Source organism: Periplaneta americana, chromosome 6 (assembly GCF_040183065.1).
Source record: "Periplaneta americana isolate PAMFEO1 chromosome 6, P.americana_PAMFEO1_priV1, whole genome shotgun sequence".
In the NCBI taxonomy this organism is placed as follows: Eukaryota; Metazoa; Arthropoda; class Insecta; order Blattodea; family Blattidae; genus Periplaneta; species Periplaneta americana.
Genome location: NC_091122.1, coordinates 141521111 through 141541272, shown reverse-complemented (window position 1 = coordinate 141541272; position 20162 = coordinate 141521111). Strand labels below are relative to the sequence as shown.

General features: G+C 36.1%; 1 protein-coding gene across 9 annotated transcripts in view; it reads right to left on the bottom strand.

Annotated features, from left to right (window-relative positions):
* The window catches only part of LOC138701841 (ATP-sensitive inward rectifier potassium channel 12-like), a 262287-nt gene that overhangs the window by 31216 nt on the left and 210909 nt on the right, over positions 1-20162 (bottom strand). For all 9 annotated transcript variants that reach the window (XM_069829161.1, XM_069829153.1, XM_069829154.1 and 6 more), the window contains one exon: positions 18830-19111. In XM_069829161.1, the coding sequence (XP_069685262.1) occupies positions 18830-19111 (282 nt within the window). The remainder of the gene's footprint in view (positions 1-18829; positions 19112-20162) is intronic.

The following is a 20162-nucleotide window of genomic DNA, read 5'->3' as shown; positions in this document are numbered from 1 at the left end:
AAATTACAATCACATTATTTCTATGTCTGAGTCATGAAGGAAAGACTAAACCATAACGTATCAAATTGTCTTCATGATATCTCTTGGAAATCAGAACTCAGCGCAATTTATAGAGCTTCAGGGAATCACTTAATTTCGCCCCACACAACAAGCTATATTGTTTCGACTGGTGTATCAGTAACGTGTACATTCCATGAAACTGGCCACATTATATAAGCACGTCTCAGTAAATGTGTTCCTGAAGCAATAAATCACTCAGTGGTACAGAGTTGTATATTTATGTACAGAACCTTCTCTCATGAATAGCAAAACGACGTGTTGATGTTTACTGGCATGCTGTTTTTGCGTGTTCTTTCTGCACGTTGAGTTGGTGAAGACAATATTAGGCATGACACCTCACTACTGCTCGGGCCTTGAAAATTTACAAGAACACATTTATTCTTGAGAAATTCAAACGAGAATGTACAATATGTAGACAAATTTGTGGCTTGTCATATTGTTTAATGTGGTATAATTATTCATTTCATTCATAATGTTCTGCCCAAGGGCAGGTCTTTCACTGCAAACCCAGCATTCTCCAGTCTTTCCTATTTTCTGCCTTCCTCTTTGTCTCCTCATATGATCCATATATCTTAATGTCGTCTATCATCTGATATCTTGTTTTGCCTCGAACTCTTTTCCCGTTCATCATTCCTTCCAGTGCATCCTTCAGAAGGCAGTTCCTTCTCAACAAGTGATTCAGCAAATTTCTTTTCCTCTTTCTGGTCAGTTTCAGCATGATTCTTTCTTCATCAACTCTTTCCAAAACAGCTTCGTTTCTTATTCTGTCTGCCGACTTCAACGCTTCATCCTTCTCCATATCAACATTTCAAATGCATCTAGTCGCATCTCTTCACTTCGTCGTAATGTCCATGTTTCTGCACCATACAATGCTACAGTCCACACAAAGCACTTCACTAGTCTCTTCCTTAGTTCTTTTGCCAGAGGTCCACAGAAAATGCTCCTTTTTATATTAAAACCTTCCTTTGCTATTGCTATCCTCCTTTTGACTTCCTAGCAGCAGCTCATGTTATTGCTTATAGTCCACTTGTTCCACAGTCTAATTTACTTTCTTTATTTTTGTTCCGATAACCATGTTCTTCGTCTTGTTTGCATTTATCTCCATCCCATATTGATCATAGCTGTCATTTAGTTCCATTAGCATATGCTTTAATATGATCTCCTTTTCTGCTAAGAACGCCATATCATCAGCAAATCTTATGCACTTTATTCTTCTTCCTCCTATTGCTATACTAAATTGCAATGAATCTAGCTCGGTAATATAGACCTATATTTGTTACATTTCAGCAAGATTTCTATTTAGTTATATGTGCAGTTTCAGAAAAAATGGTCCGTATAATTTTACGATTCCAGATACAACACATTGCTTATGTACAATAAACAAGAGCGCCTGTATATATCCTACTTGTGGACAGTCGTGCGAGATGTGTCGCCTAAATACATATGGATTATTGACTTCCATCAAAACTCGTGCCATTTTTTTAACTACGTTCTCCACATCAGGTTTCGCAGCCTCGAGCGGTGAGTCAAATTATCACTATGAAGCGTCTCGCCATGTCAGTTTCAATTTTCTTACTAGGTATGATTCGAATTTTCTGAGGTTCAAATTAAAGATACAAATTTAGTACATATACAGATAGAGAATAAATGAAATAAAATAGAGTAGACTACATGGACCAACAATTTGCAAAATGCACTCCACGTCGGTGTGTTTTCAAAGTTCTGCATATTTGCTATTTCAACTATTTAACTTAATTTAATCAAATTTATAAAGAACGTATATTTAAGAAAATTAAAATGATGTTATTAATAAGAACAATATCAGAAAGAGGAATGAACCAACAGACGAACTGGCAATACATGCCTTTAAACTGTGACCACTGTTGATTAACATTAGTAGCAAAATGAAACATGTGACACGAAATGCTAATCATATTAATATGACTTGCATAATTTCATCCTCCCCCTCTGTGCTGTATGCATGGAACTTGCCACGAGTCATTAAAAATCACTAGATACATAAAGCACGTGTACAGTAGATTGCCGATTCCCCACATACGCTTTTATCTTCCCCAAACACGTCGTTCAAGTTCTCTGTTACAAACGTAAGGAGTGATATGTGTAATGAATAACATGTCTTAAAAATTTGCTGATAGGCCTATACGTATCTTTCAACTTAAAATCACATGCAGGTTTCTGTAACTTAACACACGAGAAACGTAAAGCAGACGGCGCGGGCGCCACAGCTGTCATTTCAACGTCTGCTGCCATCTATTGCGTAACTTATGAAATCCTAGGTAGTTGTTTTCGTATTGAAATGTTGGAATATCTCGACGGACCAGTTCAAAAGGGAAACAACTCAAAATTTAAAGTTTAAAGCTTCATGTAGCTGTGAAAAATCTAAGAATCATGGAAATTACTCTAAATTCTGTTAATGATGTTCTATATATACTATACAGCCACCGGTATAGCTCAGTTGGCTAAGGCTAAGGCTAAGTTGGCTCCAGAACTGCGCTAGGGAGCGGGTTCGATTCTCGCTTAGGCTGATTACCTGGTTGGGTTTTTTCCCCAAGTTTTTTCCAACTGTAAAGCGAATGTCAGAAAATCTATAGCGAATTCACGGCCTTATCTTGCCAAATATCATCTAACTATCACCAATCCCGCTAAATAACCGAGTAGTTGAAACAGCGTCGTTAAATATCCAATAATATATATATATATTTGAAACTTATAGTATATATATATATATGTTTATATAGAGCGTAATAGACACATCAAAACATGCATAAATAAGACTGGAACCAATACCCTATTTTGCAATTTTTTCCAAATGTCTAATAGGGCAAGTGTTATTTCCGTTGGAAACGCTTCTGTATGCACGGGTTAAGCTCAGACTGAAACTCCCACATGTCCTCGTCGAACATCCCGTACTTCCAAATTGCACTTCGTCACTCCAGGAATCGCGCATACAGGTTTGCTAGAATTTAGTCCTATGCCTGACAACAGGTGGGTCGTGCAGCACGCTTTGAAAACCGGGTCCTGCTTGACGTACACAATGTAAACATCACGTGCTTACCTTACTTCACAATGAAAACAAATACTATTGTAACATCAATTTAAACTGTGACATTGCACAGAGAACTCACAGTACAGTACTTGAAAACAAACCAACTACGGTTATTGTCTTCGCAGTTCTTACTCTGACGCCAAGAAATCCGACCATTTCAGGGCCAGGTACATGTCACACACATCACATCGCTGTTGTGTTCTTGACATTTAACTCCAATTACTACGCGCTATGGATCAAAAGTAACTATGATCCCATTCGACTGGTAAGTATTGCCTCTAATATCTCCATAACTAATCATCATACCATGACGGTTCCTATCTCGAATTTCAACACCACAATATACTCTATCACACTCCTGTCTTCAAAGACGGTATTTAGTAGGCCTATTCACCCTGTATACACGTAGTACTATAAGTTTCGGATTAGAGTGTGTTAATAGGATTTTTCACAGCTTTAAAATTCAGGTTTATCAAAACTTAAAATTTTTATTTCATCCTCTTTTGAACTAGCCCGTCGATTTATATTATTTCGCAGCTTTCAAGATTAGCTTTATTTATTTATTTGCCAGTATTTATTTATTTATTTATTTATTCATACATCGATGAATATGGTTTAAAGAATTGTTCCAGAAATATTCTGGAAGGTCCAAATTTTTTATCATGGGAAAGTATTCTAGACATACAGTAATACCAGAAAAAAAGAGAGAAAACTATCTGTATCATATTGATTGTTACTATGTATATTTTCATTATTTTTATCTTATTTTATTTTACTTCTCCCGATAGTGTCTTGAAAATATTAATACCAAAATAATTCAATTCCTCCGTACTGCAGCTTCAAGTTTAAATTTTTGTCAGAAGTTTTTGTTTGAAGACTGTCACGAATAAAAGTAAAATTTTACAGTACATTAAGTACACCCTTTGACGCGGAAAATGGGCTTTCTCCTGTAGCGTGAATTTGTCTATGTATCGTTCGTGTTCACGTAAGATTCTCACGGGGAAATATTAAGCATCGAGGTCCGAGGATGAAATCAAGTCGTAGCAGCGACGTATCTGTGTGCCATGAAACGACATAATATTATTCCCTATGAAGTCTTTATGGCTTAGCGATAGAGTTCTTTCTTCTCGTTACAGAGACCAGGCTTCAAATCTCTCTACGTAAAACCACTATCTAGTACAACCATGGGGAAAAATGGCTCCGAAGGGCCATGCACTCAAAGCCTCCTTACCTCACTCCACCAACCATCCCCTCCACCGACCATCTCTTCTGCCTGATGCTTCGTAAAGACACGCTTCATTCAGTGGCGGGTATGGTTTCGATCTCGGGACGTCAGTTTCAGGAAGAGTGGCAGAAAGAATTTTTTGTTACTTACAAAAAGAAGAAAGTCTGCTGCTTAATATGCGGGTTTAAAATTGCGCATATAAAACGCTTCAATATTAAACGCTACTTTGATCGGAAGTATAAAGCGGACTTTGTTGATCTTACAGGTATTTATTTACAATTTTGAAAGCTATTTTCGAAATATTTGTGAAAAGATACAAAACAAGATATGTTTATGGTATTTTCGGGGTTTAGTTACTTATTATTTTATTAAGTATCTGGAACGGAACTTATTTATTTAAAACTTTGAGTGCATATTTGGCCTACTTGATGCGTTCTCTTTCCAAGAAGATTATCAGAAGTAACTGCAATGTACAAAGAGATGTGCCTGTTCAATAATCCATTTGTATTTGATGTTACCCAAGCAGCAGAGCCACTATAGAAATGCAAACGAGCACGCCAGTAAAGGGTTGAAGAAAAATTGGATTAGATCTCTTTAAATATCTACCAGAGGAGCAATTCCCTAATCTGCGCACATTCGCAATGCGTATGGTATCTATGTTTGGCTCAACTTACTGCTGTGAGCAGTTTTTTCCAAAATGAATATGACCAAAAGTATCTCCAGGTCTAGGATCACAGACATGCAATTAGTTTCAGCATTACGGTTGAGTTGTTCTACTTTAGAGTCAAATATATCCTTTCTAGTTTTAATAACAAACTCCGAGGGCCATCATCAACAACAGCAACAAAATGAAAACTAGCAGTATAGGCCTACAGTAGTATTTCGTTTCATTCATATCTCATATATTTTGTTTAATAATTATGTTTTAAAGTTAAATGAAAATGGAGCTTAGTTACTCTTTAGTGTTTTCACAAAGAAACAATTGATTATGTCGATCATTGTATTGTGTTTAATAGGTTTTCAAGTTAAATAACAATGGACCTTAGTTACTTTCTTTATTGGTTAAAAAAACAATTTATTATGTTGATCATTGTATTTTTTAAAATATTGTACAGATAAATGACAACAGAGCTTTGATTTTTCCTTTCTCGTTTTTAAAAAGGAACAATTTATTATGTCGATCACAAAACAGTTCAAGAATTTTTCGAACACATGATAAAGGAATAGTTATACAATTGAAGAATATATAATTTGCCTAATCACAATAGGTGCCTGTAATAATTATTATTGTATGACACATGTACTTCATATAAACAAACGACTGTAAAGATTTTGAAACAAGAAATAACAGCGGAGAAATTACTGATGCGCAAGGTGTGTCGGATCCACCACTGCACTTAACTTAGCAAAACAACTGCGTTACCCCTCACCTGTCAATCAAACGAATGTGGGGTGAGTAGGACACGTTCCCTCCCTACTTTGCTGATAGTCCCCATAGCTGATCTAGTATATACAATCACGAAGCTAAATACGTAGTAAATATGCATCCATAGATAGTTGCTAACCACTAGGATCGCTAATATCGCCTCATTACAGACAATGTGAAATGGTACGGGCATAGTCTATTGTTCCTAGCACCCTCACAACTCAAGCTTCGTGACTGTTTATGCTAGACTGTGGTAAAACCCTTGATCACATATGTAACAGATTGCTCAGCCTTATAGGCTTTGACGGAAACAACTTTTATCAATTTCTCTATGTTGCCATTTAGTTACTGCATAAAAAGTCACGTTATATATTCTCTCATTTGAATTGCATGGAGCAACTTTATTTCCATCTAGCGGTCGTTACCAATCGACGGTGGCGATCCTGGTGGTTCTCTTCCACATGTTACCGTTTTTAACATGGTGATGACCAATCTGTTATATATGTGACCTAGGGTAAAACTTACACGTGTAAACACGCGCACACGATTATCTCCGAGCTATTCCGAGGTGGGACTTTGTCTCTGAACAGCGACCAATTTGCGTGTCAAAGGGTGTACATGCTTTAAAATAAGCACCAAATTACTTTTTGCAAGCAGTTGTATATAATTCATCTATACCGAATACGTTTTATATTTGACATGTTAGGATCAAGTGCTTTCTCTAAGCAAACTACGAACACATTAATGTAAAAATTCGTTAAAGCTATTCTGTCCATGCAAACTTTCAATTTTATTAATAACAAGCTTAGTTCCACAGTCATGTTAAAGATTCTATTGGTAATATAATGTGGTGTATTTACCTTACGTCATATGATGTAGACTAATATCAGCATCACAAACTAAAAAAGGAATGAAGTAACATAAAATTACTGTGGAAAAATTTTGTCAAAATACTTTTGAATTCTAGTAAAAAAGAAATACGCCAAGTTAACCATATTAATAACAATTCACTGAATCACATTTATATGCATAATCGCAACAATCGCCATAATGCTTAATTAATGTTTATATTTGATACATTATTACATTCCGAAAAACTACCCTGTTTCGTTGCTTATTTACTAATGGTAGTTTAAGAGTATTTATAGATAACGTGCCCATTGTGTTTAGTAGCACTAAAAATATATACTAAAAGTATTATGCGGAAATTATGCACAAATACATACAGTACATCGTTTCCTGAGAGAAGAATTACGTTCAGTAGGTCTACCGGTTTTTATTTACAAACATTCAACACGAGAATTTTCGTTTGTATTTCAGAAATCATACCGAATATCGCGTAAGAGGATAAAAGATTTCTCATAGAGAGACAAATTAAAAGAAAACTTAACATGATTTAAAACTTGCGGTGTTGAAAGTGGTCTCAAATATGGGGATCCTTGCACCGTTATATTAGATAGACATGTCAGAAAATTTCCATGTCTATAAACTTTACGTCAGTGAAACTTGTAAGGGCACGTATTGATTCAACACTAAATTATAGACTGAAATATTTTATTGTTGTAAAGTTTTATGGAATAAAAAGCTAAAAATTTGGATTATTAAAAATTTAGTTGGCTTTAGACTTTCACAAAATGGTAAGAAACGAAAATTACATGTGATTATTTATTTTTGTTCATTTCTGCAAACTTAAAGACATAAGTGTGAAGTAGTGAACATTAGAAGTCGTCAGATCCTCCTTTTAGAACGGTTGTTCAGATAAGTCATCAGAAAAATCAGCTTGGAAACATTTGTGGAGATTTATAGAGGAAATATTTTTGCTGTTTATATCATGTATTTTGAATATCTTTTGAATTGAGAATCCACGTTTCAGAACTGTATAAGAAGAAATATATATATATATATATATATATATATATATATATATATATATATTGTTTCTGCTAATAAAACTATGTCATCTGCAAGTATAAGGTATACGAGTTTCTTTTGTGCCAATGTCCTAGGCCTATCACAATTCTTTCGCCGTCTACAATTTTCTTCTATTTTTGTGAATCTCCCCATTATAAACATTAAGTAAAGTGCAGATAGAATACACTCTTGCGGTATTCCTTGAGAAGTTGTTAAAATTTCTGAATTTATTATAAAGGTCATATTACATTAATATAATGATAGGTTCAATGCAACAGTGGTGTAAGTCAGATTTTATTACATTTCAACTTATATAAAAAAAGTGCGAACTTTTCTCTTGTATTTAAGATATCAAACAACATTGACTTGCATAAATTGCCGCAAAAATTATAGATATATTCCTTTTCCACTGACATTTTAAATGCTTTAGTTTACCCTGGATGCGCTTAAATCATTTTTGTTAGAAATGTCACTTACACCCCTTTGCTTCTAACAGCCTCAATTTTAAAATAAATTGTAACTACACAAAAAAAATGCGGTGCAACAGCTCATTAAGAGTCAGGGCCGACCAACCGATTGTTGGTCTCGCGTCCACATTCCTCCGCAGAGGTGAACGATCATCCAAACAGAACGGAGATATCGTGTGATGATGAAAAAATTTCTTCCCGCATGAGAACTCAGACCAGTGCGCATTCCTTAACGTAAGACCTAGGCAGGATGCATTTAGACAACGATGCCACGGCGCGGAACAACTCCATCAAAGCCACTTCAAAATAGGCTATATTTCATGCCATAAACAATATGATATTGAAATTCCATTACAAGTGTGACATAAACTACACCACATATCTGTTTCGGTTACAAAGAGATTAAAAACTGTTTATTGTGCAATTTTTAATAGCAAAGATTGTAGACCGACCACTACAGACCGATTATTTAGTCCTGACAGCTCGACGACGCGAAAAAGGGGATGTAATAGGAGTAGTGGGGAGAGCCTCGGAGTAGAGATAAGGGCGAGTTTAATACAGCTTAACTGTACTGGAAATATAAGCTATACCTCAATCATGACATCCGATCGCTCTGAAGGCAAGTAACAGACTAAACCAAACACCCCTTGGCGTAACTAAAGGGACTCGCCTGATCCAGGCGCACATTGTTGGCGACTATCAGGACTAAATAATCGTAATGTACTTGAAATTATGTAGTCCAGAAGTGACCTTATATTATGGAAGTAAGAAAAGTTTAGTTCATTTAACATCAGTCAAAAATAGAATAACAAACATAAATACCGTTCCATTAAAATTATTTTAAGATTTACTTCAATTTGGGTATAGATATAGAACTTGATATACAAAATAATGCGTAAAAGACACAGCCATGTGAAATGTTCGTCTCAACTTTACGTAAACAATTTTCTCCGCAAAATATTTAATAAAAGTGTAATACATGTTGTCCATTACATCAGAGTCACCACCGAGACTAGACGTAGTGAGCAGACTTATTGTTAGTGCTCCGAGGCTGTACTCAAGTCTGAGTTCGAATCTCGCTTGGACTCGTTACCTGGTTAGGTTTTTCTCGAGGTTTTTCCAATTGTAAGACTAATCCTAATACCATGGAAAATACTCCAGCCCATCTCACCAGAAGAAAATCACGTTAACACTAATTTCATCGACGCCAGACGATCACGCAGTTGATAGAGCGCTGTTAAATGACCGATAAAATGACAACGAGAATGCAAAATACCTATATACCGGTATAATTATATTGTGACATATGCAATATACGAGTAATAAACAAGGTCAACCAACTACATTACTACAACGAATGTTGCCACGTTGCCTTCATGATTATTATCTTTTTCATAGACTGCAGACTGGTTCATGTACTGTAGGTCAATGTGATCAAGAAAAAAAGAATATAATAGCTTATCTTGACCGTGGCCTCATACTAAGGTTGAACGGAAATTCTAGAGCCATGGAAAAGAAATACATAATGCAATTAAATGCAGTAGTTTCATACGTGACGATATTTTACAATATGAGGAGTCAGAATTATCGAAGACGCATGAAAAATGTAATTGAAGACGCATGAAAAATGTAACTGTGAAATGAATCAAGTTTATACCGTATTAAACAACAACCTTATAGTTAACTGTTCCACCGCGATGTAGTAATAGTTAACATGTCTGACCGTGAGACGAGCAGGCTCTGGTTTAAATACTGGTTGGGACAAGTTACCTGATTCCGTTTTTTTCTGGATTTTCCCTCAATCCATTAAGAGAAAATGCTGGGTAACTTTCGGCACTGGACCCTGGACTCATTTCGCTAGCATTGTCACCTTTATTTCACTCAGACTTTAAACGGCCATCGCAGTTAATGAAGCGCTCTAAAATAACCAATTAAAAAATTAAAATGGGACCGAAACATGTCTACAAAACCATAAATCATTATGGACGACGATATTAATGTTGAAACTTGGCATTTAAAAGAGACATGGATAATCAATATCAGTTATTGCTTCAGTGGTTTAGACACGCGTAACAAATGTGTTTATGAAAAGGATGATACTCCTAAAACGAGTCGCTTTTCATCAAAGGTAGTGATTATGGGACTAGGGCTGGGGAATACTAAGACTTGGGATATTCGCAACGAAAAGTAGAAATAATTCTGCATATAAGCATTAATTTGTTTGAAACACAAGAAGTTGGGGATATACTAGACAGATCATTTCATTTTTTTGTTCATCTCATGCAAGAAACAAAATTAAAAAAAAAATCGTTTGGATCGATTTCGAATGCCTCGCTCATTCGTGTTTCTGAATTCTAATAAAGATTTGGTAATTTGTATTATATTTCACTTGGATCTGCATCGCAGATATTGAAAAGCAAGAAAATTCGCCCAACAGTTTCGGAGAAATTTCTGTACACAACGGACGGACGAAAGACAAAATCATTTTTTCTGCATCAAGAATGTTCGAAATGAGTACGTACGTGAAAATCCCAAAATAGATTTCTTGCAGCATCATAATGTTGCAGGTACTGAGAAAATGATAAAGATAAGAAGTTTTCTATTTCGCACATTAAAAATCGCCAAGTACAGTACTATAATTAACTTTAATATTTCCCTTCACGAAGCACACAAGAAAAGGGCCAACGGCGTAGCTCAGTCGGTAGCTCGTTTGCCTGCTGAGCCGAAGTTGCGCTCGGGCGAGGGTTGGATTCCCTCTTTGGCTGATACCTGGTTGGGGTTTTTCCGAGATTTTTCACAACTGTAAGGAGAATATCAGGTAATCTATGCCAAATCCTCGCCTCATCTCGCTATCACCAATTCTATCGACTTTGATAACCTATTAGTTGATGTAGCGCCGTTAAATAATCGACTATAAAAAAATAAAGACGAGTCTTAAAATGCCTATGTCGCAACACATTAACCCCGATATGCCAGTTCAGTCCTATACACAGTGACAGAAGTATCGTCTTATTTTGATATTTTATGTGAAGTTCGCTTATTATTGTCCATAAATTTTGGCACGTTATAGAACAACTTGATGGTAAATTTATATTTCCACTTGATTCATCATCCGACGTGTCTAATAAATAATTCATGCACGCTCCTGAACAAAATATTATTTAAAAGTAACATCATTACAATTAGATTAAAAATTTTTTTTTCTGGAAACAAAGTTTAATTAAACGAAGAAATAGAAATGTTATACTCGTACATATTAAATTGAACTTTTCTACACTGTGATTTCCAAACGTCTAACAGCCTACTTTGTCTCAGTGTTATCAGCATTAAGCTTTCTCTCTCTCTTGTACGAAGAAGGGACCCGAAGGCTTGCACTGCAGCCTGAGGCTTATTATATTTACCACTCCTATTCTGTGAATGATTGGGTAGCTGAATGGCGCACACCGCACAACGTACCGTGAACTTAATCCGGATTATGGAATGGATGATGATGATGATGATGATGATGATGATGATATGTGAATTAATGATGGCGAAACGAGTCCGAGGTCCAACGCCGAAGGTTACCCAGCAATTTATTCTGTTTCAATTAGTTGAGGGAAAACCACGAAAAAAATAATCCCAATCAGGGAAATTGTCCCAACCAGGATTTGAACCCAGGCCCGCTCGTTTCATTGCCAGACGCACTAACCGTTACTCCACAGAGGTGGAATAGTGAATTTCAGTGAAGTACAGTTATTACAAAATATGTTAGAATCGTTCATAATATACAAAATAAAGTACGATTACCAGTCATTGCTTTAAGAAAAAATATTATTATTGTCATTATTTTTATTATTATTATTATTATTATTATTATTATTATTATTATTATTATTATTATTATTATTATTATTTTAACCATACGAGTCTACTGTCACCCCAATGCACGTTTGCAAACGACTTTAGCAGAGAAGGTATTCCCTGCAAGAATGGTTACATTCAGTAAAGTAGTTTTGATGCCCAGATTTGCTCTATCGATCTCACCCATTGGACTGGAATGCAGCATTCTCGTTTAGAAATTAAAAAAAAAATGCAGTTTAAGGACCAACGAAACAACACTAAAATAAATATTCAGAAAATTAATTATACAGCTTTTCAGAAGATCATTTCGTAGTAAGACACTACTGAAGGATTGTACTGCACTGCATCTTAGTACACTTCTGTTCATACAATTCCTTTTATGAGTACATCTTTCTGTTCATTGTGTCTTATTTCTCTTATTAGCTTTCCTAACAGCCCAATAATTTTCTTTATTATTCCTACGCAGACATAAACACTCTTGAAGATAAATGTGACTTTCCACTTACCAGTGGTTCCCAAAGTGCGGGTCGCAACCCCCTGGTGGGTCGTGTAAAGAGCTCAGGGTGTTTGCGAGATGATTTACAAAATAAAACGAAAACATCTTTTTAACATTTTATATTTTTTTGTATTTAGAAACATAAACATAACGTTGAACATAAAAATCGAGTCTATCGCTGTGGAATAAAGGTTAGCATGTTTTACTTGAAAATAGTGGCCTCGGGTTCAAATCCTGCTTGGGAGAAGCTACCTGATTGAAATTTTTCAGGGATTTTACCTCAACCCATCAAGAGCAATGTTGGGTAACTTTCGGGACTGGACCCTGGACTAATTTCGCTAGTATTATCGTCGTCATCTCATTCTGACGCTTGATAGACATAACAGTTGATAAAGCGTAGTAAAATAAACCAATAAAATACAAAAATTAAATAATGTTTCTATTGCTTCAATAGTTACAAATTAAAAATAAATAATACGATTAATGTGCCTGTTTTTCAGAAAGTAGCTTCTCGAATCTCGACTCAGTATTCGATACACACACAGTGATATCATTTGCAAGTATCAATGAGATTTCTCTCTTTTGTTTTGATGGCAATCAAAGACGAGAATTTTATTTTGCTTATATACAAGGTTGCATATGTTACAAAAACTGTAAGACATTATTTTGATCCAAAAGTGGCCTGCATTCCGCGAAGAAAAAGCCTAGTTGCAACATTACATCAGTGAGTGTAGCTATATTTAAATGTGTTTTCCCTTAATATTTTTTTGGAATTTCAGCCAGTTAAATACATCTGTCTAAAAACGGATTCAGTTTTCATCTGTGACTGTCGTAATTGTATTGAGTTTCCACCGAAAAATACTCGAAAAGCTATCCTTTAAAATTGTGCAAACTTAATTGCATGTCTGTAGCAACAAATGCAGTATCTATCGTACTATACGCAGTTAAATTTTCCATGAGTTCTTGCATTTTTCGAAAGGGGTTAAATACTGGTACCATAGTGGGATGTCACAAACAAAAGTCTGAACCAAAAGTGGATCGAGTCTTCAGAAAGTTTGGGAACCACTGTAGGCCTACTAGACCAATGTAGCTTCATTAGTTACATTTTTCACTAGAAATCTTGAAGTACAGTAAAAAATTATGAGAACTACAAGTTCTGGAAAGAATATGTTTAACACTCAGTATAGTGGTTGCGCCCCACGTTCAGGTAAGATGCAGCAGATGAAAAAGGGCCCCTGTTTTGTGGGCATAGTTGCGCCCCGTTCTCATCAGATAGAGAAAAGGGGCATGGAATAGTTGCGCACCGATGAAATAATAAGATATACCGTGAAAGACTTCGTTTTTTAAACCACGTGATCGAGGAATTCAGAAGCAGTAAAATAGACAAATACATGTTCTTAAAAAATGCAGCTACCACTATATTATTTTTAAGTAATTTATTTATTTTATGACAATCACTTCTGTGTGTACTATGCCCTCTCCATTATGGTATTTGATTTCAATCCAGGTACCACTTCATATTTTTAAGTAATTTATTTATTTTATGACAATCACTTTCGTGTGTACTATGCCCTCTCCATTATGGTACCTGATTTCAATGCAGCTACCACTTAATATTTTTAAATAATTTATTTATTTTATGACAGTCACTTTCGTGTGTACTATACCCATCGGGGCGCAACTATGCCATGCCTAGGCCTCCCAATTGACCGCGGGGCGCAACTATGCCATTTCGGATGATGATGGTGATGAAGATGATGATGATGATGATGATGATAATAATAATAATAATAATAATAATAATAATAATAATAATAATAATAATAATAATATATTATTGTCCAATCAATTTTCACGGTTCTCCTATCCTGAAAACTTCGTAATACCAGGAGAGACGAGATAACAATAGAAAATCATTAGGACCGACAAGGACCTTACTTATTAAAATACGAGATGGAATTTGAGCGACAGAGGTAACAATAATTTTGACTGACAAGAAAAACTTCCGGGTTCGAACAAGCAGGACAGCGCCGGGATTAGTCACCGTTCCTTTATTAAATTTGACACTGGATGCTATGGTGACAATTGTTCTTCTGTAAAACGCCGCAGTGGACCAGTACACGAGAGCCACTTCGAAGTTTAAAGAGCCGATCTGCACGCATAGGAATCCTGTTGACGTTTGTAACTGCATTACAAATAGTCAGGGTATGCATGTGTTCAAAGATTACTGCATGTGAGGCAATAACCATTATCGCAAAATGCTTAGGTGATAAATGCAACATCGGTACACTCACGAAGAACATTAGTGTTGAAAGCCACGTCGATGAACCTTTGAACTTCTGCACAGGGTTGTCACTATGGTATTCAGCTGACTGCAATGTGTAACGCAGCATCGGCCGATAAATCTCCTCAGACAATTGATTGTTTATTACAGAAAGCATTTTGAGAATGAATAGTATGTCATGTAATTTGGGCTGTGGCATGTTGAAACGTAGTTTTATGTTTTGGCGTATATTTTATACTGTCTGAAAAAGTTCATATCTATGGATTGAATATATTTCGTAGTTTTCGGTGGGATGAATTTTAAATGAACTTGTTTTCCCTCGGAGGCCTCCTGAAGTATGCGTTCAGCCCAGGAATCACAGAGGAGTGACATATCTTTGTCAGACAGATGTCTATTCAAAACGGGAGCGAAAAAGTTCTCCAGGTGTTGATTCGTCATCTTTCCACTCACACTGGAGTCCACAACAACATTTGCAGGACAATTTTCTTCAGTAATTTCTCGTGCCACATTGGGTCCAAATTTTCCATACATTTTGCTTGTTAAACGGCCATCCATTGGCATTCCAATGTCTATCGTGTAGCTGTGTGTTGCATTATGAAGTGATAGCATCGTCCCTTTGGTATGTTTCTCACTTCTTGTGGGCAACGTTCTTTCGCATGCAATCTCATAGTTGAATTGACTCTGGTCACAGTTCCAAACATACTCCACTTGCGTATGTTCACTTGTAATAAGATCATTGATGCCAGTAATGAATGTTTCTGCACGTTGGATTATTTCTTTTTCATTCTGATTCGCGTTCTTTGTTTGGATCGCATATATATGTCGCGACGTTATTTCAAAATCAGTTTTCAAAATATCAATTAAATGTATTGGACCTTTGAAGTTAAAAGTCCGATATTTTTTGCTGCTTCATTTTCCCAATGTTTTAATTACAAATAATGTACCCTATACCCTTTTGCTCTTGCCTCATCAAACTTTAGTATTGTTTGTTGTTTGATGATATTTCCTTGTGTGCGGTTTCTCTTGGCCACGCTTACACATTTTCTTTTCTCTGCTACATATTCCAACAACACTTTAATATCACTTTGTGCGAGATCGTGCGTATTTGCTTGGTTTCCGCACAAAATCAATCCGCGGTAAGTCTAAAATTCCACATTCAGTATTCCCAACCTAACACACATAACAATTTCCCTCTTCTTACCTCTTAAGTGACATATTGATTTTACTGCTTTAGGCTTTTAACATATTATTTTTAGAGACGTTCAACATAGTAATAATTATAAATTGGAAACTTACCAATGCAATTTCACCTAAATTGCACTGTTAATTATTGTTTTTAAATATTTGCAAAAATTAAGTAAACTCTACAACTCCACTAAAGTTACTGCATTTGTGATGCAAGTAACATTAAGGAAGCCGTGAAAAAATCAACAAGATTCCATAGACTGGGGGAAAAAAAAGACAGACGTATATCACGGCCTGCTGGAGTATAGTAAACACAGAAAACATTTTAAAGCAACAATGTTGAAGATAGATATTTTTGTTTTGCAAATTTTCCGTCATTGAACAGAAACCAAGATAGAGATATCATTGCAACTAATTAGAAATTCCTCTTTCAGGTATGTAATAAACGATCTTCGCACAAAATAATGTACGATACACGAGCGGTATGTTTTCTTTAAATTCTCGGAAATTAAAAAAGCTCAACTACGTTTCGCTTTTTCAAACTTTTCCTCGAACATGAAAACTTCAACATACCGCTCTTGTGACGCATATTACTATTTCGTTTACAGTTTGGGATACCGTTTCAGTGGCTTCTCATATGCGATGTATCCTCGGCTATGATAATCGTAAAAAATATTGTCTAATGTTTTCTCATCAAATATTATGATGTCACTAGACACTTTGCTCTTTTTGGAGGTGAAAGTTGGGCTGCTATCTTCTTTTATCGTCGAACTGGAACTATCCCAAGAGAGCTGTAATTATATAATCCCTCTTGAACTATCCCCACTGCATATCGTTATCTTAATTGTGATCTAATGTTACGATACTTCCACTTTGTTAGAGGTTTTCATATTTGATCATAACAAGGATCCAAGAAAACATGCGAATGACTCATCCTCTACACCAACACCATTTTCATTGTACACCTTACGTCGTATTTTCAGTTCATGGATTGCTACTCGTCTGACCATTGTTTTTCGTCTCACTACATACACAGAGAACAAGACGTGCGATAACACCATCGGCACAATATGAACTGGCGCAACCAATGACGTTATATAGTTACTTGAGCGCAACGGACTGCGCGCAAAGTATGATGAAATGAAGTCCTCTAGTGCGGAACTGCGGAGTTTTACAACGACTGTTACTACTGAAAGCAAGGGCACGTACTGTGGGGAGCTGACAAGAAAGCCTCTGCGAGATGTATTTCAATTATAGTCGCGTCGCTGTTATTTCAGGCGTGACTCCTCCTCTTTGCTTACGCCTTAGGAAGTGAAAAAAGCTCTATAAAGTCTAGGTAGGTAATATCGTTCGCCATTTTTGTTCTTTCGTTGCCGAGCTACCAGACGAGGAATCTATTTTCCGCACCGTTAAACATTATCATGTCCTAGCTCCTATGATAATAAATCAAACGCACTGTAATTGAGCAAATAGGCTAATTGAGCGGCTTTCTGCGAACGCCAACGAAAGAACAAAACTGGCGGGCGATTATATTAAGTATTTATCGAGCCTTAGGAAGTGCATAACGTCATTAGAAGCAAATGACAAGACACACACGTTTAAATATAGCCGATCTGCAACGTGATTGGCTGCCGGAAATAAGAGCGAGGGACTGTAGGTGCGGTGCAGGGAGGTATTGATGAATGGAGCACCGCTCTTCCTGGAACTGACCAGAGATAAGATACGTTGTTATGAGTTATTAGTCTTATGACACTAAAAAATGACATCTCAGTCACCACATTATGTTTAATTATACTGTGGCTGAAAATATCAGGTAGTTTGAGACTATCTCTGTATCGGTGTGTTGGTTTATATTTAAAAATTTGATCGAATGTTTCACGTTGGTTAGTTACTGTAATGTAGTTAGTAGTATGTCATTATGTCGTTTTCTGCGAGCAAGAGTGGCGTTACGCTGGCTGTTGCCTGCGTGTAGGCTTGGCATTACTCCACATTCCTACCAGGGCTGATCTCGTGAGCTCCCCACAGTACGTGTCCTTGAACTGCATTCTGGTGCGATTCTATTTGTTCGAACCCAGATATGTTCCTTGTGAGTACATAATAAATATAAATATAAAATTAATTAATTCTAATCCGTGATTTGAATTTCACCTATAGGCCTAGATATATTTAGGATGCCAGATTCACAACTATAAAAAAGAGGACACGAAGCTTAAAAAATGAGGACGTTGTTCGAAAAAAGAGAACAGAAAATATGTACTTAGATTTAGGCTTAGGCCTATATTATACTTTAAATTACGTCAATATATATTTTATTACAAAATATTTAGGCCTACAGATTTAGGCTTAGGCCTATATTATATCAAAACTATGTTAATATCTATTTTATTACAAAATAATTATGAAAAACCTAATAATTATTATTTTAAAGTTAGCTACATATCAAAGTCATGGGAACTATAATAAAAATTATTAAAGAGAACAGAAAATATCTATTTAGATTTACATTCGCACCTCGATTTACTAGCTACCTCTGAGCAACGCCATAACAAGAAGCAAAGAGAGTTATTATCGTTGGCAAAGAAGATGCTGCTGCCATCTACAGACAAATTACTTGAAAAAGCGACAAAGCAGATAATTTCAAAGTATCAGGCATACGTTACGAAAAGGAGGACATTTCTTAATTTTTTAAAAATCCGCCTGGACAAAGGTCTAAAATTAGAACATGTCCGGACAAAGGAGGACGTCTTGTCACCCTAGATGTATTTCACACTTTACTAACGATAGGAGAAATGACACTTGAATGGTTGTACAACATTTTTAATGGAATACAATTTTAACTGAAAAGAAGAAAACAAAATATGTTACCTAGTCTGTGGTCGTTTTCGTTGTGGTGGTGGTGGTGGTGGTTGTTGTGTTGTTGTTGCTGCTGCTGATGCTGCTGCATGTTTTTCAGGTCGTCCAGAGACTTCGCACTACACAGAGGAGTGTCCACTTCATAAGTGTTATTGAACAGACTGTAATCCACCTCGTACTCTCCTGTCTCTTTCTTGAACGACACTAAGGGCTCGAAACGATGACCCCATAAAACTTCGTTGGGTAGATATGACGACCGGGCCTGTGTCGTCATTCCAGTGGATTCTATGACACCTGCAAATGTAGGAAATTTCGATCATTTTATTCACTTGCATAGTAAGTTAAACTACGTGCAGATTACTATCGTGGGTTCCACTTCCATTTAGCCTAAGAATGTATGTTTCTTATGAATATGATATAAGCCTACTATGTTTTATGCATTGGAGGTATGGCTATGAGCAAACTACATGTAATATGAGTTTTTGCATGCGTATTAGAATAAAAAAATTAATATGCGAACGGCATTCCAGTAATACAGAAGCAATTTGGGAAAGTAAAAATGAAGTTACACTATCTACCAAAAAGTAATTGGGGACCCAGGATTTTACGTGCTAGATGCCATGTTTCGGCGGCTACTATGCAGTGGTATGCAGACAATATTGTTCACCGGTTGGACTGGCCTGCACAGAGTCCTGATCTCAATCACATTGAGCACCTTTGGGACGAATTGGACCGGCGATTGAGGTTTCGGGAAATGCGGCCAACTTCCATTGTCCAACTGAGAGCTATATTGGAGGAGGAATGGCGACGCATTCCAGTGGATATCCTACACAAACTAGTGGAGAGCATGCCTGATAGGGTGGCTGCTGTTATAGCAACAAGAGGTGGTACCACGAGGTTCCAAAGGGGCAAAAACAGTGCCCAATTACTTTTTGGTAGATAGTGTACAATATAAAAGTAAAAAGAGGACAAAAAGGGAAAACCAAAGAAATGTGTTAAGGAAGAAAAGAAAGAGAGAGAGAGAGAGAGAGAGAGAGAGAGAGAGAGAGAGAGTTAAAGAAAAAGAAAGGAAAGAAAGATGGAAAATGTTATAAGTAAGATATAATTTCTCATTATCGTTATGCAGTGACTAAAGAATCAATACTCTCATAAAATGAATAAACTAGTTAAAATAATATTTTCGTTAACAAATTTAAATATAAGATATCGCGTGGCATGTTGATATAAATAAATACCGTACATGTATAAGATCTATATTATTATAATATAATACATAATTATTAATTAAAATACACACAACATACAGGGTGATTCACGAGGATTTACCGCCATTTACGGAGCTTAT